The sequence below is a fragment of the Heterocephalus glaber genome, unplaced genomic scaffold, assembly GCF_053883595.1.
Source record: "Heterocephalus glaber isolate CG9 unplaced genomic scaffold, H.glaber_assembly_v1.0 deba00001504, whole genome shotgun sequence".
NCBI classification, from domain to species: Eukaryota; Metazoa; Chordata; class Mammalia; order Rodentia; family Bathyergidae; genus Heterocephalus; species Heterocephalus glaber.
The window spans coordinates 38,276,742-38,302,378 of NW_028258324.1; the positions used below are offsets into that span (position 1 = coordinate 38,276,742).

A 25,637-nucleotide genomic window follows, 5' to 3' on the forward strand; every position below is an offset into this window, starting at 1 on the left:
TAACTTTCCTCCTGTTTCCTAGAAACTGCTTCTACTTTCTTTTTTAGGGCTGTAACTTTCCATGATGTCTCTATTAGTTTGGAGATGTAGCTCAGTGGTAGTGTGCTTGCTTAGAATGCACAAGGCTCTGGGTTAATTCCCCAGCTGTCTTAAGTCACTTTCCTTGTGGCTGAGTCAAAAATACCAGCACCTGCAATTTATAGGAGGAGAGGTTTATTTTGTCTCACAGTTAAGAAGTTTTAGTCCATGTTCTGCAGTTTAAACACAGAAATGGCATGGCAGAAAGGTATGGGTGAAGGAAACCTGCTTATGTCATGGTAGTCAGGAAGCAGAGATCAAAGGGAGGACCCAGGGAAGGAGACCTGCCCTTCAAAGTCATGCCCCCAGTGACCTGCTTCTAACTAGGCCCTACCTCCTAATAGCAAATCAGCTGTAGTGCCCTCATGATCCAACCATTTTCCAAAAGCCCCACCTATGAGAACATAAGGCTCTTGGAGGACATCTAGACAGAAACCATAACACCAGTGTCAAAAAAAATGTTTTTTATTGTACACTAGTATTTCTATTGATAATTTGACTATCAATTCAAAGTTGGAAATCATTTTCCTTCAGAATTTTCAAAGTGTTGTTATATTGCCTTCGTGTTTCTGGTGTTACTGCTGTGAAATCTGAAGCTATTTGATTGGTGTACATGACCTATATTTTTCTCTCTTGAAATTTTTAGGATCTTCCTTTTGTCTCCAGTTTCTGAAATCTCGTAATAATGATCACTGGTATGCACCTATTTTCATAGATTCTGCTGAGAATATGGTGAATTTTTTCACTATGTGACATAAATTCATGTCCTTCCATTCTGCAGCATATTTCCTACATTATTTCTTCAATAATAAATTTCTTTAAAAACCCTTTTTCTGGCATCCCTTTTAAAAATGTACAGTATTTGTTCCTTTTTTTTTTTTTCTTTTGGTACTGGGGATCAAACTCAGGTCCTTCCACTTGCGAGGCAGGAAGTGGAACCACTGAGCTAAATCCTCGGCCCAATGTACAGTATTTGTAACAGGAGGAAGCTTTCAGAAATCTTTTGCATAAAATAGTAATTTGATATTCACATTATCCCTGTATTTGTATTGAAAAGACACATAAAAGTTATCCAATTTTGCTAAGTTTTGTTTAGATTAATACGAATTTCATGCTATTTTGAAGGAGAGATTCTAGCCATCAGATAATGGACAGTATAATTTTTCAAATATAATTGCAGGTGACCCTTGTCAATCCCTCCCCCTGCCCCTCGGTACTGAGGATTGAATCCAGAGCCTTCACGCTGAACTACATCCCCAGCCTTGTTTCATTTTACATTATGAGACAGGGTCTCACTGAGTTGCCTGGACTAGGCACAAACTTGCAGTCCTCCTGCCTTGACCTCGAATGGTGAGATTACAACAGTCACATGCCACAATGGATTCATTGATGATGAGTGTGTTATTCTTTATTTTGTTGGGAATTCAACTGAGAAATGTCCTAAAATAAGTCAGCTACATACTTATTTTGGAAATTCAGCTCAGATCTCCTGTAGAAATTAAGGGCTTTGTGCTGGGGATTTAGCTCAGTGGTTCTGCCTCCTGCCCAAAAAGCACAAGGTCTCGAGTTAGATCCCTGGTACCAAAAAACACCAAAAATCAAGAAACAAAGAAAGAAATGAAGGGCTTATTCCTCCACCCCAGGGAATACTACTACCAGAAAACACTGTTTCATCCACTACTGAGACTGGCTTGGCCGAAGAGAGAACTGTCACCCAAGGTCATGTCCTTTTCCTGGGACAGTCACATCTTATGTTCATCAGTGAACAAAGGCTGGCTTTCTTGGGGGAAAACTCTGACTAATCCAATCAACTCAATGGTGAAATCAACCTAACCCCACCCCCCCACCCCTTAGAGTTAGCTGACACCTCATCAGACTTCAGGACAGGAGAACTTTCCTTTCTGTCCAGTTATGCTTCTGTCCCTTCCCCTCCACAGGTCTTGATTCTAAGAGTATACTCTAATAGACCTCCTCTCACTAATTTTAGTGTCATCTTGACATTCCCCAGGGTGCTATTATGTTTGATAGTTTACTTCCTCCTTGCTGAGACTATATTCAATACTCACAAGTAAAAGGAGGAAAGGTTTATTTTTGGCTCACAGTGTGTACAGGTTCCAGTCCATAGTCAACTGGTTTCCCGGCAGGGTGCAGAGGGCCATCACAGAGGGGAAACAGCTCATGGCATGGAAGACAGAAGGGAGCAAGCAGCAAGCAAGCAACAGCAAACTTGCCTTCTCTCTCTCCCTTTATATTCCATCCAGGATATAAACCTATTGATTGGTGTCATCTACACATGCAGGTGGGTCTTCCATTATCCACACTCGAACTGTGCTAAACCAATTTAGTTATCAAACACCCTTAATCCCAGTATCACAGACTCTAGATCCAGCCACTTCTGAAAAGCCTCACTTAAGAGTACATGAGGATTCACAGGGACATCTAGATACAACCCATAACAGACAATTTGCAGAGTATAAAACTGTGTATTTGAAACTTCTGTATAAAATGTTATTGATTAGTTTATATTATTTAGGCCTCTCTTACTTGCAAGATATTGAAGATTCTTAAAAATAAACCTGAAGCTTCACAGGAGACAACTGTCATTCAGTTCTTTTTTTTTTTTTCAGGTGAAATTTGAGGGTTAAATAAAAAGTGCAAAGTTTTTTTTCTGTTATAATTTGCTAACATTATCCCACTCTTTGTTTAATCATAGCATGTTCATTCTAGGGTTATGTCATAGATAACTGAAATAAAGGATTTAATTCTGACATCTGGAGAACTTAGTAATGGGAATTGTGAGATGGGGAAAATATAGGTAATTTCTGCCACATTAATATTTAAAAACTTTTATTTTTAATGGACATCTAATAGTTATACATATTTATTGGGCTGTATGATTATTTCATTTGCCAAAAGCCTGTAGATAAGAATAGATGGCCTGAGACTCAGAAGGGATGGCAGCCCGCAGGGTAAGGGCATGGGTGCAGAGACAAGTGGTAGTTCAAGTCCAAGTTCTGTCACTTATTTGAGTAAAGACTTTGAGTAAATTATCTAGTCTTCTGGACTATCAGACTCATCTATACAATATGAGCACTATGCGGACAGGGACTATGTCTGTATTGTTTACAGTTGTGTATCCAGTGCTTAATAAACTTGGCATTGAAGCACCCAAAGGAATATCAAATAATTGTTGAAGCAATGTGTTAAGAAAGAAAACAGTAGGCAGGTGTAGTGGCACACATCTGCAATCCCAGCACCTGGGAGGCTGAGGCAGGAAGGTCAATGAGAGTTCAAGGCCAGCCTGGGCTACACAGTAAGTTCAAGGCCAGCCTGAACTATACAGTGAGTTCAAGGCCAGCCTGAACTACATGAAGAGACCCTGTCTCAAAGAAAGAAAGAAAGAAAGAAAGAAAGAAAGCAAGCAAGCAAGCAAACAGTGGAACTGTTATTTTATTAGATATAAATAATTTCACAAGATAGTAACTTCAGGGCTGGGGATTTAGCTCAGTGGTTCCAGCACCGGCCTTGCAAGTTCAAGGTCTGGAGCTCGATCCTCAGTACCAAAAAACCCCCAAAACCAAAAAACAAACAAACAAACAAATAAAGATAGTAACCTCAGACAAGATTACTCTAAAACCATGATAAAGGAAGACAAAGCAAGGCCAACATATAATTTTAGAAAAAAGAAGACAAAAACAAGTTTGCTATGCTACAAATGAATGATTACTACTTTGCCAACTGCAGTTTTATCCTCCTGTTTTACTTCCTACATATAAGGTTTATTGAGATATACAAACATAGAATTTATCTTTCTAACAACATCCAAATCCCTGGTTCCAAGGACCTTACCCTAAATTGTTTGGAATCACATAAAGAAATGCACAGAAACACAGAATTTGGGTAAAATAACAAAGGTCTTTACTTGCTAGCAAGGCAGGACACCAGAAACTGGTCTGGTCAGAGTCCTCCCCTGAATTCTTTGTCCATCACCTTTTATACTTTTGTCAGTCATTATCTCATCCCTAGTGGTCTTTGTTAAGTAAATAAAGTTCCAATTCCTGTTTAATGGTTAGACACAGGTGGTTTCTGTCACTGATTACAGTCCTAAACACATGACAGTTAAGGCACATATATTACAAGTTTGTTCAAGGACTCCCACTTTGTTCTTCAGAGCTAAGATGTTATCTATAGTGGAGCTACAGATCAAAGGAACTATATAATCTTCACTTGAAATAGCAGAAGCAAAGGGCTAAGGCAAGCTTTTAAAATGATACACTACCTATTTTGCCTCCACAACTACTTGATGGAGCCTGCTGTCACTTGTCGAACAGTACCTGAATGAGGGAGTGAGGATGAAGAAAAATAAAGACAAAGAGATAGAGTCAGGAGGGCTCCCAGAGACCGAGCTGCTTTATTGACTTTACTCCTCTCTTTTATATCCCTCAAGAAGAGCAAACATCTTACATAAGGCACATCTGGAAAACTCCCCAAGCCTTGAGACAGTTTCATGTTTTTACTTTCCCTAGTTCTGTGTTCTTGTGCTATTCTTATCACCTTCTCCTACCCCTCTTTCAGAGCTGGGCAGCAAGTTCTGTAATATTTCACTTAACCCTTTCATAGGAAGTCCAAGTTGTCCATTTTATTACTTATGGAGCTATTGGCTCTCCACAACTACTTTAATAGCTAATCTAATAAATTTACTTTAAAACTTTTCCCTATCATTCCTCCCTTTGTCTACTTCAGGATAAATCTTTTATCCACAATATGTTCCATGTAACTTACCTGTATTTCTCAATACTAGCATTTGATAGTGTTGAGTGGCAGCAATATGCTGTTGTACAAATCTTGAGATCCATTGAATAACACAAGGGCCAAATATTAATACTAATATTATAACAAGAAGGGGACTCAGAAGAGGTCTTATCCAAGTTTTCCATCCTGCCCAAGTAAAATGAATCCCATAGGATGACTCTTCCATACCAAATTCCTCACCAAGAGCCTTGATTTGATCTTTCAGTTTGTCTAGTGATTCTTGTATTACACCAGATTCATTAGCATAATAACAACATTCTTCACCAAGGAATAAGCAAGTCCCTCCTTTCTGGGCTGTTAGCAAATCGAGAGCACACCTTACATCTGAGTCAATGAGCCAGAGTTTTGTTTTTTCTTTACAATATGACTTTTCACTTGAATATCCCCCACAGTCAAAAATTACCCCAGGTCCCCCATAATGCTCCCTTGGGCAAACATCAAAGAATACAGTGAATGGATAGCCCTCTGGTTCCCATTTTACCATTTTGAAAGTTACAAAATGTTCATTAAACTTTTCATCACTAGGCTTAAACACCCACAGTTTGAAAAAACAAAGAAACTCAGAGTAGTAGTAATCTGGCATAGCACAAGAGTCCATGTTGCCTTTCCCAGCACTCCCAATTTTCAGCCATGGATTGACTCACCAGCCTCCAGAGTGGTGAGAGCAGGGCTTTGAGTGCGTTGTCTCTTGGCTTTCAGCATCACCTTTATTGTTACCTTGTGCAATGAAGTTTTTGGATTTCTGATGTCCTGAACAACATATTACTGCGACTTTGTTAGGTTCCCACACTGTCTCTAGCAACTGTACAATTTCCTGTCTATTCTTGACTTGTTTCCACTCTGCTGTGAGAAGACCTCACTCTTGATGAATCATGCATGGAGCAAATGCATAATGAGAGCCTGTATATATTTACCTTTTTACCTTTTGCCCATCTGAGTGCCTGTATGAGTGCCCAGAACTCAGCCCATTGTGCCAACCAGTCAAAAAGAAGGGGCCCTGACTAGGATCACCTCATCCTTTGTGGTTACTGCATATCCAGCATGACGAACCACATCTTCCATGAAGCTGCTCCCATCTGTGAACAGAATGAAGTCAGCATCAGACCAGGATGCCATTTGCAAGTCAGGGCAGCTGGAAAAGAGCGCATCAGTGACACTCAAGCAGTCATGATTGGGAGGGCCTGTCTCTGTGGGCAAAAAGGTAGCAGGATTTAAAGTTTTTACAGGAATAAACTGCAAGCGGGGATTCTCACAGAGAAGGGCTTGATACTGAGTAACCCAATTATTTGAGAGCCAATGAAGCTCCTTTGTGTTTAGCAGTTCTAGGTCCATGTGTGGAACCTGCACAGTCAGTTCCTGACCTAAAGTCAGCTTGTCTGCTTCTTAGATCAACAGAATTAAAGCTGCTAAGGCCCCAAGACAAGGAGGCTGTCCTTTTGTTACTGGATCTAAATTCTTAGACAAATATGCCACCAGTTGATTCCATGGGCCTACTTCTTGGGTCCACACTCCAAGGGCCACATAGTTTTTCTCAGTCACATATACAGCAAAAGGCCACTTTACATCTGGCATGCCTAGGGCTGGGGCAGCTGCCAAAGTTAATTTTAATTTCTTAAAAGCTTCCTCCCATTCTACAGTCCAATGCAGATGACTCTCCTCTTGTCCCTTTAGGGAGTTTAGAGATTTCTGCAAAACCCAGAATCCAAATTTTACAGAAGCCTGCCGCCCCAAGAAACTCTCTCAGCTGTTTCTTTGTTTGGGGTTTAGGGATGTCACTAATAACCTTTCATTTCCTAGGCAACGCATGCCCTGTGTTATTTGAAATCCTAAATATTTAACATGCTGTACACAAATCTGGGCTTTCTTCCATAGTACCTTCTATGAAGTTTTCTTGTAAGTGTAGCAACAACTTTTTGGTGACTTCCCAGCACCGTTCTTGGGCTGGGGTGCATAACAGTAAGTCATCCACATATTGCCATAGGACACAGCTATATTGTTCCACAGGGAAGGCAAGCAAGTCCCTGGCTAGGGCTGCCCCAAAAAGCGTGGGTGAGTTTTTAAATCCCTGTGGCAATCTGGTCCAAGTAAACTGAGTCTTTTTTCCATCACTTGGGTTCTCCCATTCAAATACAAAGATGGGTTGACTAAGGGGAGTGAGCGATGCAAAGGCAAAAGAAGGCATCTCTTAAGTCCAAACAAGTAAACCATGCTGCCTCTGGGGGTATTAGACCCAGCAAAGTATAAGGGTTAGGAGCACTGGGTGCAGTGTTACTGTTCTGTCATTTATAGCCCATAGATCTTGCACTGGCCTATATAGTCCCCATCAGGTTTTCAAACTGGCAGCAAAGGGGTGTTTTAAGGTGACTTACATTCTCTTATAAGTCCAAATTCCTTTAATCTCATGATATGGGGCCTGATTCCAATTTGGGCTTGCCTGGACATCGGATATTATTTTACAGCAATGGGGGCTGAATTGTCTTTTAATTCTATAACTATGGGTGGATGATTCTTAGCTAAGCCTGGGGACAATTCCTCTGCACATACTCCAGGAAACATAGTTTTTAATTCTTGTGGAGCCTGGCAAACATCATCCACATTGGAACACTGCCATTCATCCTCCCTTTTAGTAGTTACCATCATGATGAGATCTCTTCCTGGGTCTAAATGCAGAGACACATTTCCTAATAATTTGGATAATAAATCTCTTCCTAGTAAGGGGAGGGGATATTCTGGCATATACAAGAATTCATATTTCACTTTATGTCCTCCAATTTCACATGTCCTTTCGTAGCAGAACTGGTGCTTTTCTGAATTTCCAGTGGCACTGATCACTTGGATGCACTTTCCGCTCAGGGGGGTGACTGGAGCTGTTACTACTGAATGTTCTGTGCCACTGTCCACCATAAAGGACATATTTTCACCCCCTATCTTTACATCGACCATGGGCTCATGGGGGCCTAGCTGCATTGAGCCTGGTCTGTGTCAGTCACTGTCTTCCATCACAGGCAAAAATGTGCCAGTATCCTTTTTTTCCTTCAAGTCCTGTTTTTTCTTTTCCTTGAGCCTTGGGCACTTATTCTTATAATGCCCTTTCTCTTTACAACACGCACACTGGTCAAACTCTGTCTTCACACCTAAAGTCTTTCTTCTGCTTTCCCTCTGGTTTCATTCCCTGTCTTTCTCTTTCTCTTCCTTGGCTCCCATAGCCACTGCTATGTATCTGCCCCTCCTCTTATCTCGCTCATCTTCCCTCCTTGCTCACTGTCTCTCACTGGCTCTCTGCTCACATACACTTTCCTAGTTAATTGCAACAAATGCATTATATTCATGCCTTCCCAAGTCTCTTGCTTCTGTATTTTCCTTTTAATGTCTGGAGCTGACTGAGTTGCAGAGGTCGTATTGATTAACTGATGGCTATTTGGAACAGCAGGGTCAAATGGTGTGTATATTCTGTAGACCTCACAAAGTCACTTGTAAAATTTCTCAGGGCTCTCACTCATATCCCTGCCAGAAGGGCCGTCTGATAATTTCTCAAACTCTCCTAGCCTATTGGGGTATTGGGATTCCAATCGGGCCACATATTTACTGGAAACTGCTGTCTATATCAAGCATCTGGATTCTGCATATCACCTGGCATTCTAGTGGCATTAATCTTTTTAATTTTTCCTAAAACTCTCTGTATTTCTTTAGAGGTTAACAAAGTTCTACAGTTTTTTACAGTCCTCCCAATTAGGACAATGGGTAGCAAAGATGGAATCAAATAATTGAAGCATTTTGGAGGGGTTTTGGCAGAGGGTAAATGACTCTTTTTCTCTGGACCTAGCCTCTTTTTGTCCTTTTTTAAGTCAAATCTCAAATATTGCACCTTGGTCTGACATATTTCTGCCTTTTCCCAACAGTTTTTTCTAAATCACTATAAAGGAGGAGGTCATATTGTAACCTGTTGGCTCTTAAATTCTTTGAAGATGACCGATGTACACATATTAGCAACATACTTAGAATTTAACCCTTCGATGACAACCAATGTAAACATATTTAAACTTTTCATAACAAACTTGAAACCAACAAACAAGCATACATATTTTTTGATAAATCACTTTCACACATCTTTTGACATACCTAAACCTTCTGGTCTTGTATATCTCTTTTATCTTTCTAACAAGACAAACATGCAAAATTTCTTACATCAAAAATGCATCTCTTTTATTTATAGCTTTTTAATATTTTTTATCTCACTTACTACAGACCTTTTGTCACAAACTTGTCTTTAGCTGTTAAAAATTTAGTGTCCCTTTTTTGTTCTCAGATTGTTACACTTTAAATTTGGTTGGCTGCCAATAGAATGGTAGTGACCTTGAGTTTTTTATCAACAAAGTACAGAAAAGAGCAAGTTAACCCTATAATTATAATTGAAGAATTTTTAATGTGCAAGAAATATTTTAAGCACACCAACTAAACATCAATTCAAACTGAAACACAGATATATTTATCAATTAGCTAAAATTTGTAACTTGATTTCTCTTGTAAAATGTCTTATTTTCTCTGGCTTTGTTTTATGCCCTTCAGAGCTTTTTCAGCTGTTTTAATCCATTACTTATTTTCTCTTTTCAATTCTTTTTGTCCAACTTGAATGTAAGCCCTATTCAATCCTCTCTGAGTCTGACCACAGCATGCACCCTCTGGTGCACTAAAGCCAAGCAGTTCTCATGTTTTTGTCCCCACCTCCTCCGCACCTGTGAATTTAGCAACACAAAAGAGGGGGAAAGTCTAAATTCTCTCGGTCTGGATCTGAAAGGACTGGTTTCTTTCCAGCACCATCCTCTTTCTGATGGAGGACCAGGATATTTCTTTTTTGTTTCCAGGGAACACATATGAAGCCAAGGAGTCATTCTGTGGCACAATTAGAGCCATAAATCAATATAGGGAAATTGATCTGGATGTTCACATCCAAGAGCAATGACTGTTAGCCAGACGGGCCAGATGAGGCCCTCATCTAGGAATCTCTCAATTGGCCAAGCTGGGCAAAGCGTGGGCCATTCTAACTCACAAAATGTTCCAAGTTTTTAGGGTTTCATCTTAATACCATAATTTCCAGTAAAACCTTTCTTAAAATTCTTAAGTATGCATTTCAAAACAGTAGGATGTGATATTTCTGTCCTCACGATTGGCCGATCAGAGTGTTGGTGTGTGTATGGGTACCCTTGTACAGAGACACAAGACAAACAAAGGTGGGGATCACTCGCTCACCTGCCTGGCTGCAGGCCTCTCAGCCACTTTAAGGTCCATTCAGGCTAAGGTGGGCTGTTGCATAAGCTCACCATTGTGCCTTTGTTAAACGTGACCACAGAATCTCGGGACAGACCTCACACAAATTCTGTGACTCAGGGAGGACTCTTTAAGCTCAAGCACTTCCTCCCTTTGTCTTGTTCCACAGTTTATTCCACACACTCTCCTATCCAGAACTCTTTCATTCACACATTTATTCAGAAGTTATCATATTCCCTCCCAGTGACCCCCTAACCATAACCAAAACAAATGAAAGAAGCTACCTCCCCAAATGGCAAAGCACAAGGGCTGATCAGACCCCTGCACTATGTTTGCCCAAAGTTCAGAAAGTGAACCAAAACAAATGGGAGGAGCTATCTTCCCAAATAGCAAAGCACAAGGAGTGATCGGGTCCCTGCGCTGTATTTGCCCAAAGTTACAGAATACAAATTCACAAAGTGAAACCAAAGCAAAACCAAAAGTTAACAACTAGGGGGTTTCCTGGGGCTTCTCACCAAGCAAAGGAAAGAGACAGACGAGACACCAACAGCAGCAGCCCTCCTTCTGTTGTCTTCTTGTCTTGGGTTTGGGTGATCTGCCAGTGGTGAGTGGGTCTCTGTGTCCTGTTGGGGAGCCTAGGAAATTAGTCGCAGGAGTGCGCCATTCCCCTTGAGGAGGTAAAGAGCCGCTCCCTCTGGTGGAGTTCAGGCTGATGCACAAAGGGGCCACTTCTTTCCCGATTCCTGGTCAGGGAACCAAATGTTCCAGAATCGCCAAAAGAAATGCACAAAGACATGGAATTCAGGTAAAAATAACAAAGGTCTTTACTTGCTAGCAAGGCAGGACACCAGAAACTGGTCTGGTCAGAGTCCTCCCCTGAATTCTTTGTCCATCATCTTTTATACTTTTGTCAGTCATTATCTCATCCCTAGTGGTCTTTGTTAAGTAAATAAAGTTCCAATTCCTGTTTAATGGTTAGACACAGGTGGTTTCTGTCACTGATTACAGTCCTAAACACATGACAGTTAAGGCACATATATCACAAGTTTGTTCAAGGACTCCCACTTTGTTCTTCAGAGCTAGGATGTTATCTATAGTGGAGCTACAGATCAAAGGAACTATATAATCTTCACTGGAAACAGCAGAAGCAAAGGGCTAAGGCAAGCTTTTAAAATGATACACTACCTATTTTGCCTCCACAACTACTTTAATAGCTAATCTAATAAATTTACTTTAAAACTTTTCCCTATCAAAATCACAAACCAAAGCCCAAAACACATGATAGGTTTGTTCTAATATCCTAATTCTGTTTCCTGTTGCTATAATAAAATACAGAAGACTAGGTATTTTAAAAAATAAGTTTGTAAGACCAGGGATTTAGCTCAGTGTTTCCGGTGCCTGCCTCGAAAGCGCAAGGTCCCAAATTTGATCTCTGGTACTGAAAAAAAAAAAAAGGTTTGTTTTGGCTTATGGTTCTGAAAGCTAGAAGAATGGTTATGTCTGATAAGGGCCTTGTGGTTTTTCATAACATAGTAGAAAAGCAGAAGGACAAGTAGGTACATGCATAAGAGACAAAACACAATGATGGACTTATTTTAAAATAATCTGCTCTTGCAGATTATTACAGTGCCAGGAAAGTGAGAAGTTATTTTCTTGAGTATTAATCCAGTTCTATGGGAGCAGCATTAATACCTTTATGAGGGCAGAGCTTTTACGACCAAAACACCTGTCAAATTTCCATCTCTCAATACTGTTACATTGGCCACCACATTTTAACCTGAGTTTTGGAGGAGAAAAACTACATTTAAACCATAGCACAACCTTTTATGGAGACATACCAAGATCCTCCTCTGTATTCACTTACCTCAGTGAAGAACGAACACAGCCTATTTAACTGCAGCTGTATTTCTCATGGTATTTCTCTGAGGCCAAAGACTCTGTGAATAGAGAAAAGGGGAGTAAAACAGTCTCTTCAGAGTTTTTTTGGATTTCAAATGGATAATTAATTTGTCAACATATATTGAGGATCTGTTTTATGCCAGACAATGTGCTAGGTTCAGGACATACTCAGAAGAACAAGACCCAAATCATTCTTCAGGGATTTGAGACTGAAGGACACGCGGAGTAGAAAATTTATGATCCAAATCAAAGCACTAGTACGTATTTAGGCATACAGCTCCTGTAAAAAATATTATATAATAGGACCACACGTCGAGAAGGAGCACCTATAGGGAAGGAGGAGTCAGAAGAGCAGGGACTCTGTTGTGTCTCGAGCAGAATAATGGCTCACCAAAGATGTCCATGTCCTAATTCCTGAAATCTGTTAATATATTAATTTATGTGGCAAAAGGGACTGAGGAGATGTGATGAAGGATCTTGAGACGGGGAGATTATTCTGGATTCTCTAGTTGGCAGGCAAGAGGGGTCAAAAAAGGAGTTGTGGTGACGGCAAAATGACGTGGGCAAGTTGCCTTTGGTTATTCCTTAAAATTTGGGTGGGTCGTGGGGAGACTTGGAAAAAAATTACATCTTCATATGTTTGAAAAGACAAAGCAACTAGACATAGTGTGTGCTGCTCCAAGATGAAAGGATAAGGTTATAAAAAAATATTAAGCACACCATCGGGAAGCACATTCTAGTAATTAGTCTAAAATAATATAAGACAGAATTATGCCTTACATTTCATTCGTTCATCTATTCAACAAATAATCATTTGGACAGTTAGGATATGGCAAGCATGAGGCACAGGATAGTAAATAAAACAGATAAAGGCACTGCCCTCAATGGCGTTCTAATTTCTTTGTGGAATGTTGTACCGTTTACAAATAACGCTGCATAGAAGAACCATTTAACCAAGAAGCAAGCGCCCAGTCGAGATAGCTGAAAAGAGATTTATGAATGGGCAAGGCTGGCTTGGGGCGAACTCCGGCCAGGGAAACTAACGGAAGAAGACACTTCGGAAGCAAGCAGGCAGGAAACCCAGGCTAAGGAATCCCGGGATATCTCCCTGCTTCCCCGCTCCCGCTCTTCTCACCTGTACCCGCCCCTTCTCTGCCCAACCCGCTCCCTCAACTCGCGTCCCTCGGGTCGCGTCATTTCCGAGTCCTTCTCTCGCGAGATCTTCACCATAACCGGGATCGCAGTGGTGGTCTCTTGACAGGCTGAGGTGTTTAGGTTTTGGTTTTGTTGGCACTTTTCAGTAAATCTAGGCTGGGCCGTAAGGCGCCTAGTAGGTTCCAGGGGCCAAGGCCTGGGGTGCTGGCGCGAGCAGGGTGCCCTGGAGAGAGTGCAGCGGGCCCCGGGACCCGGCCGACTGCAGGCCGCCGCGTGCACACCGCGTGCGCGCCGCCTCCGGGTGCGGGCGGGCTGTCAAGATTTGGGCTGGGGACCGGGCGGTGGCCATTAGCTCAGGGACGCGGTCGGGGACTCCCGCTGTTCGGTCTGAACGCTGCCGCCCGGTGCCTGGGAAGGCAGGGCCTGGGTGCGCTGAGCTCGGTTCCGGGCCGTCTGGCCGGCTCCCGGCGAGACCTGAGGTCCGCGGCTGAGCGCGGGGCCGGGTTCTTCTTGCCTGGTCCTGAGCTTAAAAACTTAATTCTCCAGTTATCAGGCGGAGTTGGTTTTCCGCCTTTCCTGTTTCACACGCAGATCTGTTGCTTTATTCAGAGAGGCAGAAGGATAATTAGTTTTATCAAGAGGAGAGTAGACAAATTAATTAAATCCACAATTTTTTTTTCCTAAATCAAGGTATATGAATCAAGAACGATGGAGTATGTGACAGACTCCACCAACCACAGCCTTGAACACATGTGAGTAGCAACCCTTACCAATCTTTTTAAATTCTAAGGTTTTAAATTGAGTCTGTGAAACACTGTCTTAACTGGAAAAGAGTTAAGGGACTCTTTTGTAGAAAGTGGCACTAAAATGAGTTATTTCCATAGAAAATTGAATTCAGTTTTAGTTATAAAGTTTATTCTAGTAAATACAGTGCTTTAAGGAGGTTAAAATAGTGTGTGCATCCTTGTAGATTGACACTGTCCAATATGTTCCCATTAGCCAAATGTGGCTATTTAAATTATAATAAAATCAAGTACTGTTGCTCTGTCATACTAGCCTCATTTCCAGTGCTCAGTGGTTACATAAGGCTAGTGGCTACCATTAGAAAATTGCCAAACTTTTCTTTTGGACAACATTGGTCTCTATTAGTAGTTCTCAAACTTGTTTTGCTCCCAGGGCACCTAGAATAATGATACTGCCATTATTTACACCGAGTCACTAGACATAGTGACTCTCCTGTTCAAAGTATTCTGCTCTGGGTAAATGCTTATATTTTGTCAATCCCTGTGCATTTCTTTCTTTTTTTTTCAATTGCCTTTGTGCAGTCTAATTACTATTGGAAATGATTTAGCTAACAGTTATAAATTTTCCATAGATAAAACTGTAAAGGCATATTTATCAAAGATGTAGTCTTTTTTATTTTAGTTTTTTCTTCTGTTGCCTAACTCATTCATTAAGCTATGATGTCATCTGTAGGTCCTGAGTAAAAACTAAGTTATAAGAGCAACACTGGACATAGTAATCAGAACAAATGGGGACTCAAGTAGATGAGGCAGGTTTTTTGTTGTTGTTGTTGGTACTGGAGATTGAACCCAGGGCCTTTCCACTGAGCTACATCTCTAACCCTCACCCCTCTTTTTTCTTTCTTTTTTTTTTTACTTTTTATTTTGAGGCAGGATCTTGCTAAGTTTCCTGGGCTGGGCTTGAACTTGAGATCGAGATCCTCTTGCCTTAGAGAGCTGGAATTTCCCTTGTGTTCTACCATGACCAATTTATCTTCTGAAGATCGTTTCTATGTCTTTTTTTTTTTGACAGGGCCTGGCTGTGTAGTTCAGGCTAGCCTTGAGCTGTGTAGCCTATACTGGCCTCTAAGTGATCCTGCCTCAGCCTCTTGAGTGTTGGGATTATAGGTATGGGCCACCTTGCCTGGCTGTATGTCACCTTTTTTTTTAAGCTAGAAATATTATGGGCTAACTTAAAGGTTTTTGTTTGCTTGATAGTTTTTTTTTTTTACTTAACTAGTATGTTTATTAAATATAATTTTAAAAAATTATTGTCTTTATTCAAGACTGTGCTGTGAGTGTGGTGTCCCAATTAGTCCAAATCCTGCCAATATATGTGTGGCCTGTTTGCGAAGTAAAGTAGACATCAGTCAAGGTATTCCAAAACAAGTGTCGATTTCTTTCTGCAAGCAATGTCAAAGGTACAGTGCATTACCGTTTTACCCTACTTAAAGTTGTGATTTATAAAAAGAGAGTCACTGGAGTGTGATAACGATTGTGGCAAGAGCCATAGAATGAAGTTTATGTAGTGGAGATGTAATTTTTATTTTTGTTGATATTGCCAAAGATTTTGGAATTTTTAAAGATAGAATATTGTACTTTTCTAGTTTGTCCTACTAATATGGTAAAGAAAGTATAAAGGTGTTTGGATTCTTTTTTTGTTAAAGGATTTCATAGGTTTGATGTATGTAACTGGAAAATAGGAGTCGATGTTTGTAAGTGTAAATGAGAACAATTTATGAAGGACATATTAGTGTTATTACATAAATTTTTTATCAGTTATTAGAAGATGTGTGTTATAAAAAGCACCTTATGTTTTAAGTAACTTAGTAATATGTTTTAAAAATTAAGGTTCACAAGTGTCTCAGTCACTTTTTTGTCACTGATGCAGTACCTGACAACTGCAAATTAAAGGAAGAGAGATTTATTTTGGCTCACATTATTCGTCCATGGTCAGCTGGCTCCAAGGCAGGGCTTCATGGCAGAGGAGCATGGTGGAGGAGAAGCTGCCCACCTCTGCTCATGTTAAGGTGGTGGGGAAGCAAAGTGAGCCAGGGGAAGGGGGTGGGGAGAGATGGCCTTCCAGGCCATTCCCCAATGACTAGGCTCCAACCACCAACATCATATTTAGCTGGAAACTCATCCACTGATGGTCCAATCACCTCCCCAAAGCTCCATTTTTGAGTGGATGAGGCTTTCAGGGAACACCTAGATATAAACCATAACAACAAGAAATTAAAATGACTGTAATGGATGGAAAAGAAATGCAGTAAATCATATCTGGAATGGTGTGAAATAAAAATTGAGTTTGAAAGCAGAAGACTTTTGAAAGTTGATGTTTTATTCCCTCTTTATTCCTTTAGTTGTTGGCATAAGCAACTTACATTTGGTAGGCCAGTGAATAACAAAAAACTGGTCTGTAAGTATAAAATTATATGCCTGGGATTTCCCAACTGGGTTAGTAATGTAGTACTGTATATGAGGAAGTAGAGAATTTGATAGTTAAACCTCTGGAAGAATGGTTATATATATATACATGTATACAAACGCATGACATTTTGTGTAGTATTTTAGAGCATTTACAGTGTGCAAACTTGGGAACTGTGAAGCTTAATTTGTTATAAATATTTGTTATTCTTTTTATTTATTTATTTATTTATTTATTTGGTACCGGGGATCGAACTCGGGTCCTTGTGCTTGCGAGGCAGGTGGCGGAACCACTGAGCTAAATCCCCAGCCCAATATTTGCTATTCTTAAAAGCATGTTGGAGTTGTTACTGCACAAAGAATCAGAAGGGCTAGTTTGTATTAGATTTCTCGAAAACTAGGTTACTTATCTCAGGGCCTTAGTTTCCTTGTCAGGATGGAGATTTTATTAACTGATACGTGAAGCCCTTTCTCACTACAAAAGTACTACTTGTGAGCAAAGGGGAATCTGTGTAACATTTTTGTTTGAACCTTGAAAAGTGAAAAGCAGAATGTTTAGTTATTTAACAAATATGGCAAAAAGGGATTCACATATTCACATAATACCTTTAGAAGTATCAATTTTTTAGCAAACAAGTATTGGATACCTACTATATTGCAGGCACTGTACTAAGTCTTGGAAGACTGGGCTGAAAAACAAAAGGATGTTCATTAGGGATTTAAGTTTTAATGAGATTTTTACCTAAGATATTAAAATTTGAATTATATTATTTGAAAAAGGGCTTATTATATAGATGAATAATCTGATACGTAGTGTTGTGAGTACTAATCTGCCTTGTGAGAAATAAGCGGTTCTCAACATCTTTAGAAGAACAGAATAAATTATTTTAATATCATTTTGAGATGATTCTTATCTATTTTTCGGAACCTAGTTTCCAGGAACTTTTGGACATTTTGTCATCCTTACTGGGATTTTTTCTAGTAATTAAAGTAATACCACTTTAATAGGTTATCTCAATTGTCTTTCTCAATCAGAATTTTATCTTTTTAAGCTAAAGGTACTGGTCTAATTGAAAGTTTACTCAAAGTATTAAAATACATTCGGTTAAGTGCTTGAGAACAATCTTGGGTATTACTGTATTTTTCTTAGGTAATAATCAGTGTTGTATCTGCATATTTAGATGGGAATTTTATTTTATTTTCTGAGAAATACTGGATTTCATTGTATTTTTTTCTTCCTCAGATATTTTCAGCCACCAGGAACTTGGGTACAATGTGCTTTAGAATCCAAGGAACTTCTTGCTTTGTGTTTGAAAAAAATTAAAGCCCCTCTTAGTAAGGTAGGTCACATGGCTAAAAATCTGTGTTTATAGGCATGTTTTCAGTAAAGCTTTCATTTTCAGAAAATTCTCCTATGATTTTCATTATTTGTTGAGAAACCCTTTTATGTGTGTGTGTGTGATGCTGGGTATTGAACCCAGGCCTCATGCATGCTAGGCAATTGGCAAGCACTCTATATCCATGTATATCATGTATCCATATATCCATATACATAGCATATATCCACGCTAGGCAATTGGCAAGCACTCTGTATCAATATATAGCACTGAACTGTATCCCCAACTCTTAAGAATCTCTTATATGTAATATTTTTCTTCTGAAAAATCTTTATATAAAAGATTTTTATATAATATAGGAGATTATGGTATTAGGGCTATACTAGTCTTTGGTTCCTTTTAAAAGTTTTAAATTATTTTTCTGGAAAGAAAATGTGCCTATCATTTAAAGTCTGTGCATAAATGTCTCCAAAAAACTATGGTCTGGTTACAGTCCTGTTTACATCTTTTTTTTTTTTTTTGAGGTACCAGGGATTGAACTCAGGACCTTGCGCTTGCTAGGCAGGTGTGGTGCCAGAGTTCATCCCCTGCCCCAACAGTAATATTTTAAGTTCCAGAGTCTTTCTTATTCTTGATGTATTTTGTCCTTGAATTTTTCTGAGGATTTTGATAACAGGTTGAATATTCCTTATATGAAATGCTTGGGGCAAGAAGTATTTCAGATTTCTAATTATTTTCAAAAATTTTGAAGTATTCATTTATATGGAATGAGATATGTTGGGCATGAGACCCAAGTCTAAACACAAAATTCATTGTGTCATATACACCTTACACACATGGCCTGAAGGTAATTTTATACAATATTTTAAATAGTTTTATGCATGAAACCAAGTTTCTTGGTATAGAATTTTCCGTTTCTTCCATTATATCAGTACTGTAGAAATTTCGGAGCCAGGGATTTAGCTCAGTGGTTCTGCTGTCTGCCTCGCAAGCTCAAGGCCCTGAATTCCTGGTACCAAAAAAAAAGAAATTTTGAATTTGGAACATTTTGGATTTCAGATTTTCAGTTTAGGAAACTGTAACTATTTTTTTTTTTTCTTTTTAAAGTTTTCTTCTATTTCTTGACTTTTTTTCTTCTAGTCAGGTTTTTTTGGATGTGGGTATTTTATTATTTTTTTCACTTTTATATTTTTGTTGTGTCTGATGAGTTTTAATAATTCATTAATTCATATAGCAGATATTTAATAAGTACCAGTTCTGTGACAAACTTTTGTTGATAGGGATATGGCAGTGAATAAGAGAGACAATCTGGTCTTACCTTACATTCTAGTTTGGGTGTGTGATATGTAGAGTAGACAATGAAATTCTGTGCAGAAAAAAACTAAGAGGGGGATAAGCACTGTTCAGGGAGGAGTTGAAATTAAAAATGGAGCATTTAGGGAAGCTCTCTACAAGAAGGTAACATTTGAGTAAACATTAAAGATGATAAGGAAGGGAGCTATGCAAAAATCTGAAGGAAGAGCCTTATGGGTAGAGAAAACAAGTGTGGAGACTTGGAGGTAAGAGCATACTTGTTAGAGTGAATTGGTAAGAGGATAATTAGTTGGGAATGAAGTCAAGGAAGTTATGAAAAGTCAGTTTTGTCGACCTTGTAGGACTTTGCAAGGACGGGTTTTTACTTTGACTATTAATAGGTACAGAGGACAAAAGATAGAGTAGATGATATGATTTGCCAGTCCCTCCAGCTGCTGTGTTTAGAATAGATGTTAAGAGTGGGGATAATGCTAGAAGCATAAACCTTAGGAAATGATCCTAATAATTCTGAAAAATGATGGCTTGGGTCAGAAGTGACGATGATGAGAAATAGATTCTGGAACTACTTTGATGGTAGTCAGTAGCATTTACTGGTATAGTTGGATATGTGTATAAGCGTTAAAGATGACTTCTACTGTTTATGACCTGAGCCGTCAGAAGGAGGGAGTTGCCATTGCTGGATTCAGAAAGGCTTCAGGAAGAACAGGTCACTGGTAGGGGAGATGAAAACTCATCTCTAACTGATATGTAGCTGTCCATAGACATTTAAGTAGAAATACTAAGTCCGAAGCTAGATAAATAAGGGAATGATCCAGACTAGAGAAGATGAATTTGGAGCATAGATGATAAAGTCATGAATTGAGTGAGATTATATAGGGAGTTTAAATAGAAAAGAGAAGAAATTGGAAGACTGAATCCTGGAGTCCTTTAATGATAAAAATTCAGGCAAATGAAGAATCAGCAAAGTAGACTGAAAGGAGGTGATGGGGAGGGAGGTAGGAGTAAAATTAGATAAGTATGATATCCAAGAAAGCAAGGGAAGTGTTTTAAGAAAAGGGGAATTATTGGCTATGTACTTTGCAACTGATGGTTCACATATGAGTTATGTAAATTTAACAACGTGGAGGTCACAATTAACTCTAGTGAACAACCTCTGGTTATTGTTTATGATGATAATAAGGACATGATTTGAATGGAAATGAGAGAGTGGGAGGAGACAAGTATAGACAGTCTTTCGGAGGTACAACTGTTTGTAATCTCTGGGAATGATAGCATACAAAGGGAAAATCTTGTGAAATTGCAAGGAGATGGAATAATTGTCTGGAAGATTTCCTTGAGGAGTGGAAAAGAGAATATAGCTCAGTAAAAGAATACATTTGTGTTTGTTCATTCATTCACCCAGCACTTACTCTCTACCAGGCATAATTTTGGGAAGCTGCAGTATTGGATGGAACAGTATTGTAAGGGGACTGTCTAGAGGCTGGTGTTGATAGGACCATGGGCAGTTTATCTGTGGTTGGTAAGTGGGGCATTCTGGAAATTCTCTTCAAAGAAAACAAACGTAGCTGTGAAAAAAGAGCTATTAAATATTTGAAGAGAGAGGGGAAGGTATGAAATAGTCCTCCGGGAAGAGTAGGAGAGGAAAAGCACTAGAACAATGCTGTATTGGTGCTAGATAGACCTAACAGTATTTTAAATATAAAGAGAGTGAGGATGGCATGCATTTATTTCTTTAACCCCACCAACTGCCCTTTAATACATAGAGCAAGCAGAACATTGAATTTAATCAAGCCTGGTGACTGAGGTAAAATGAGAGGAACCAAGGGAATTGAGATGTGTATATGGAATAATTTTGATGTTTGATTTTCAAATTAGCTGAGATAGGATGCAAGTGTTTAGTTGAGGAGGGATGAGGGATAACGAAAAGGTGGGAGAATGGTTTTTCTCTTGCATTAGATTAAAGGATTTTTGTTGCCTAGGCACTAGAAGGAATGAACTGGAAAGATAGGTGGTTGGTCAGTAGGATTTTGGAAGGGTTGCAGTTATAGGTAGAAAAGGATATGAGTAGCCAGCACAGGAAGGAGAACAAGATCTTAGGGACAGGAGCTCAAAGAATGGAGAGATCAGAGTATTGTGGAGATGTGTGGATATTGAAATTACTAAGTATTAATATTGTTGAAAAGAGTGACACTGAGCTAAGAAATAAAATCTTTGAGAAATGAGAGCAAGTGATACAAGGATTAACAGATACCAAAGGGTTTAGGTGGTAGAGTCTAATGACTTTAGATTCAGGCTGAGTATATTGAAGGAGGAGGTAGGGAGAATGTTATAGCATTTAGCAATGAAGAACAAGGAGGGCAGCTGTCTGGCTTCTGGTCCAATGGTAGAAAGAAACTGAGTGAAAATAGGCATGTTAATTAGCTATGAGGGTGCAGTATAATTAGGAGATCTAGAAGGTGAAGGGAATGATCACCAAAGCAGTTAATGATCTAGGAAATTTTTTTTGTAGTGAATGTTGAGTTCTAGATGGCACAGTGAAAGAGTTTCAGAATTTGGGAGGACTGTTAGATGGGGAGAGAATAGGGACTGGGTGGAACTACATGAAAATCAGTGTGGGGAATGGGTGACTGAGATGTCTGGGACTATGATAAAGAAAGATACAGGACTGATTAAGACTAATTAATTTTGATTGTCTAAGGACAGTTATCTGGTGAGGCTGTATTAGGGGAATGCTGACGTACATGTCAAGGACCCTTTTTCCATTCCTGCAGATGAGGGATGGAGGTTGTGGGAAGAGCAGTATGATTCATTGTCCTTGGAGCTTCCTTTTGACTCCTGGAGATGGAAACTGAGGGGATAAATAGGAAGCTTCTTGTTCCTCTCTGTACCTGGCATACTTTGTTACTATGAGATTTTGCTTTAGGGGAGCCAGTCATAGAGTTTTACTTCAGAATGCTGCATCTATACTAGTTAGACTAGTTCTTACCAAATAATACTTGATAAAATTATAATCCACTTGCTTATACACTCTCAAATCTGTTATCTACAGCCAAAATTTTCCATAGATCTCCAGAACAGTATGTATCAGACCATTGAACAAGTCCACTTGGTTATCTCAGATATTCTCTTAAATTTCAACAGCTCTTCCCATTAAATCTGTTGTTCATTTGTGTGAGAAGGAGACCTAGTTGTCCAAGCTGAATATTTGAGCATCATTCTAGAATGTGTTCTCTTCCTCTTTGTCATACCTAGTTCTTGTTGTAGATTTTATCTCCTAAATAACTCTTGACTCTGCTTCTGTTATTTTATTTTATTTTGTTTTATTTTATTTTATTTTATTTTTTGCTTCTGTTATTTTAAATTGTTCTTGGGTCAAGTTCCCTTCAACTCCTGCTCAAATTATTGCAACAGCCTCCATTCTTTTTTTTTTGTTGGTACTGGGAATCAAACTTGGGTCCTTGTACTTGTAAGGCAGGCGGCAGAATCACTGAGCTAAATCTCTGGCCTCTCCATTCTTGTTTTTCTACTTGCTTTGTTCTCACACACCCCTTCTACCTCTATTGAAGTATATTTAGTTCCTCATAGTATATAGCAAGCTTTTTGATCCCTATAGATGCAGCAGGTTTAGCAGTGAGTTAATGATTTGTGTTTTCAGTATTTAGCACATGACACTTCCTTCAGCGATTGTTCCTTCTTTGTTTTTTTTTGGTACCAGGGATTGAACTTGGGTCCTTCTGCTTTTGAGGCAGGTGGAGGAACCACTGAGCTAAATCCCCGGCGTGTTCCTTCTTAAAAAAAAAAAAGGCCAGAGACTCAATACAAGTGAAAACTTTGGTTCATGAGGTTTCTTCCAGATAATGAAGTCACCAGTTCTTTGCTTTCTTAAAATCTACCCACATATTTGTATTAATATGTATTTCATTCAAAGAACAATGGACTTTGTTTAGAAAAAGTAATTTTTTATAGGTAAATATTTTAATTTTTGCTTGGATTATATTAGTTGCACTAATAATGTCATTGAACTGTCCTTTTCTTTGCTGCTATTGTTACCATACTTCTGAGGATGTCTTTATCTTGTTATGATGGTATGTAGTAATGCTGTTCATAAATTCCTTAAAGCATCGTATGGAATCTAATTATTAATATTCTTTTTATCTTTTTTCTTTATGTGGGAATTTATGTTTTTTGTTGTTGTTGCTTTTTTGAAGGTACGGCTTGTAGATGCAGGCTTTGTTTGGACTGAGCCCCATTCTAAGAGACTGAAAGTTAAATTGACTATTCAGAAGGAGGTAAGATATATATTATTTTCCAAGCGTGATTAAAGTGTAGGTAAGGAGAATAAGGGTAAGTTATTTTATGGCTTAACTAGCTTAAAAGGAAAAATGCATTCTTAAGTGTTAGTCCTTTTTTTTCATCTGTATAAATAATTTTATCACTGAAAGGAATAGTCTCTCTGCTTTTTGTTTTTAATAATTTATTTTTAAATTTTTTGTTTTTTTGAAGCAAAACATGTTGGTACATTTTAGATATACATTATGATAACATTCATCATAGAGAATTTGAACCTGTACCTAATATATATTGCTTCTTTCTTTTTTTTCCCATTCCCCTCCACTCCCTCTACTCCTCTTTGCCTCCATATTTATAAAAGCTTTGTTTCCATTTTTTTCTTCTATTCTCTTTTTTTGTCTTTATCTCTTCTCCCCCCACCCCCATTCCCCTTCTCATTTGAACATTTTCTTCCCATTTCCCAATAATATATTATACATTTTGGCCTTATTTCCACTTTAGGTTTTGCACACCAGAGAAACAATGCAATATTTAAACGTGTGTCCAATTCATTTCACTTAAGAGTATGGTCTCAAGGTACATCTATTTAGCTACAAATGTCTCAAGCTTATTCTTTGTGTCAGAGTAGTACTCCGTTGTATAAGAAAACCACATTTTTGTCCTTTCATCAGATGATAGGTTTTTGGGCTATTTCTGAGATTTAGCTGTTACAAACTGTGCCACTATAAATACATCACTGAAGTATTATGCTTTTAATTCTTTTGGGAAGATACCTAGAAGAGGAATAGCTGGGTCAAATGGAACCTTTAGTTTTAGTTTAACTGGTTTCCACAGTGGTTGCACTGGTCTGCACTCCCACCAAAGTATAGAAGGGTTCCTTTTCCCCCAGAGCCCTGCCAGCATTTATTATTGCTTGATTTGCTAATAGCCATTCTTTCTGCAGCTTTTTAATTTGCATCTCTCAAATGACCAGTGATGTTTAATATTTTGTCATATATTTATTTGCCGTTTGTACTTGCGCATCTGAGAAGTATCTCTTTATTTCAGATACCCACTTTTGGACTGGGTCTTTAAATATTAGTCTTTTGTCTGAAGAACAGCTGGCAAAGAATTTTTCCCACTCTGGTTTCTCTTCAGTCTGTTGGTTCCTTTTGCTGTACAAAACCTTTTTTAAAATTAATTAATTAATTAATTTTTTTTTTTTTTGCTTAAATTCTTTTATTGGTAAGTTTTAGGTATACAATATGTTTACATTTATCACTGGGTACTTGTACCTGTACATGATGTATCTTGGTTCTTATTTTTTCCCCATTCCCTGTCCTACCTTCACCTCCTCCACCCTTCCCTATTTACAAACACTTTATTTCCATTTTTTCCTTTTCTCATAAGTTTTCTTTTCCCTTCTTAACTTTCCCCTTCCCCTCCAACTTCCCCTACCCCTTTGGACCTTTTCTTCCTATTTGAAATTATCAGTTATTCATTTTAATCATTTTAATCCTTATTTACACTTTCAGTTTCTCACACTAGAGAAACTATTCGGTATTTACACGTGTGCCCTATGTATTTCACTTAAAGAGTATGGCCTCAATATGCATCCATTTAGCTATAAATGTCTCTACTTTCTCATTCTTTATGGCTGAGGAGTACTCCATTTTATAAAAAAACCACATCTTCTTTAGTCCAGTTTCCAGTTGATGGGTACTTGGGCTGTTTCCAAGCTTTAGCTATTACAAAGTGTGCTGCTATAAACATGGGTGCACATATATCACTGTGGTATGATTCTTTTAATTCTCTTGGGAAGATACCCAGCAGGGGAATAGCTGGGTCAAATGGGACCTCTATAGTCCTAGTTCTTTGAGGTATCTCCATATTGATTTCCACAGTGGTTGCACCAGTCTGTGCTCCTGCCAATGGAGAAGGGTTCCTTTCTCCCCACACCCCTGCCAGCATTTGTTATTGGTTGATTTCTTGACAGCAGCCATTCTTTCTGGGGTGAGGTGGAATCTCAGTGTTGTTTTCATCTGCATCTCCAATAACCAGTGATGTGGAACATTTTTTCATATGTTTATTTGCTGCTCTCTTTGTCTGAGAAATGTCTGTTCATTTCAGATGCCCATTTTTGAATTGGGTCTTTAAATTTGGGGGGGTCTGATTTTTTTCAGTTCTTTATATATTCTAGATAGTAGTCCTTTGAGGTATAGCTGCTAAAAATTTTTTCCCACGTTGTAGGTTGTCTCTTAGCTCTGTTAGTGGTTTCTCTTGCAGTACAGAACCTTTT

General features: G+C 38.8%; 2 protein-coding genes across 4 annotated transcripts in view; one reads left to right on the top strand and one right to left on the bottom strand.

The window, feature by feature from the left end:
* B3galnt1 (beta-1,3-N-acetylgalactosaminyltransferase 1 (Globoside blood group)) overlaps positions 1 to 13,133 on the bottom strand; it is a 151,371-nt gene extending 138,238 nt beyond the window's left edge. Inside the window, exons 1-3 of the transcript XR_015441129.1 lie at positions 12,020 to 13,133; positions 10,671 to 10,898; positions 5,535 to 5,966 (exon numbers count right to left, since the gene is read on the bottom strand). The gene's annotated coding sequence lies outside the window, so the exon portion shown is untranslated. The remainder of the gene's footprint in view (positions 1 to 5,534; positions 5,967 to 10,670; positions 10,899 to 12,019) is intronic.
* A 62-nt stretch (positions 13,134 to 13,195) lies between these two features.
* Positions 13,196 to 25,637, top strand: part of Nmd3 (NMD3 ribosome export adaptor) — a 31,971-nt gene continuing 19,529 nt past the window's right edge. The window contains exons 1-5 of one of the 3 annotated variants that reach the window (XM_004834542.3): positions 13,196 to 13,321; positions 13,900 to 13,961; positions 15,278 to 15,412; positions 17,662 to 17,758; positions 23,278 to 23,358. In XM_004834542.3, coding sequence (XP_004834599.2) covers positions 13,918 to 13,961; positions 15,278 to 15,412; positions 17,662 to 17,758; positions 23,278 to 23,358 — 357 coding nt within the window. In that variant the 5' untranslated portion in view covers positions 13,196 to 13,321; positions 13,900 to 13,917. Of the gene's footprint in view, positions 13,511 to 13,899; positions 13,962 to 15,277; positions 15,413 to 17,661; positions 17,759 to 23,277; positions 23,359 to 25,637 lie in introns of all 3 variants that reach the window. The other 2 variants (XM_004834541.4, XM_087186952.1) reach the window with 2 other exon arrangements.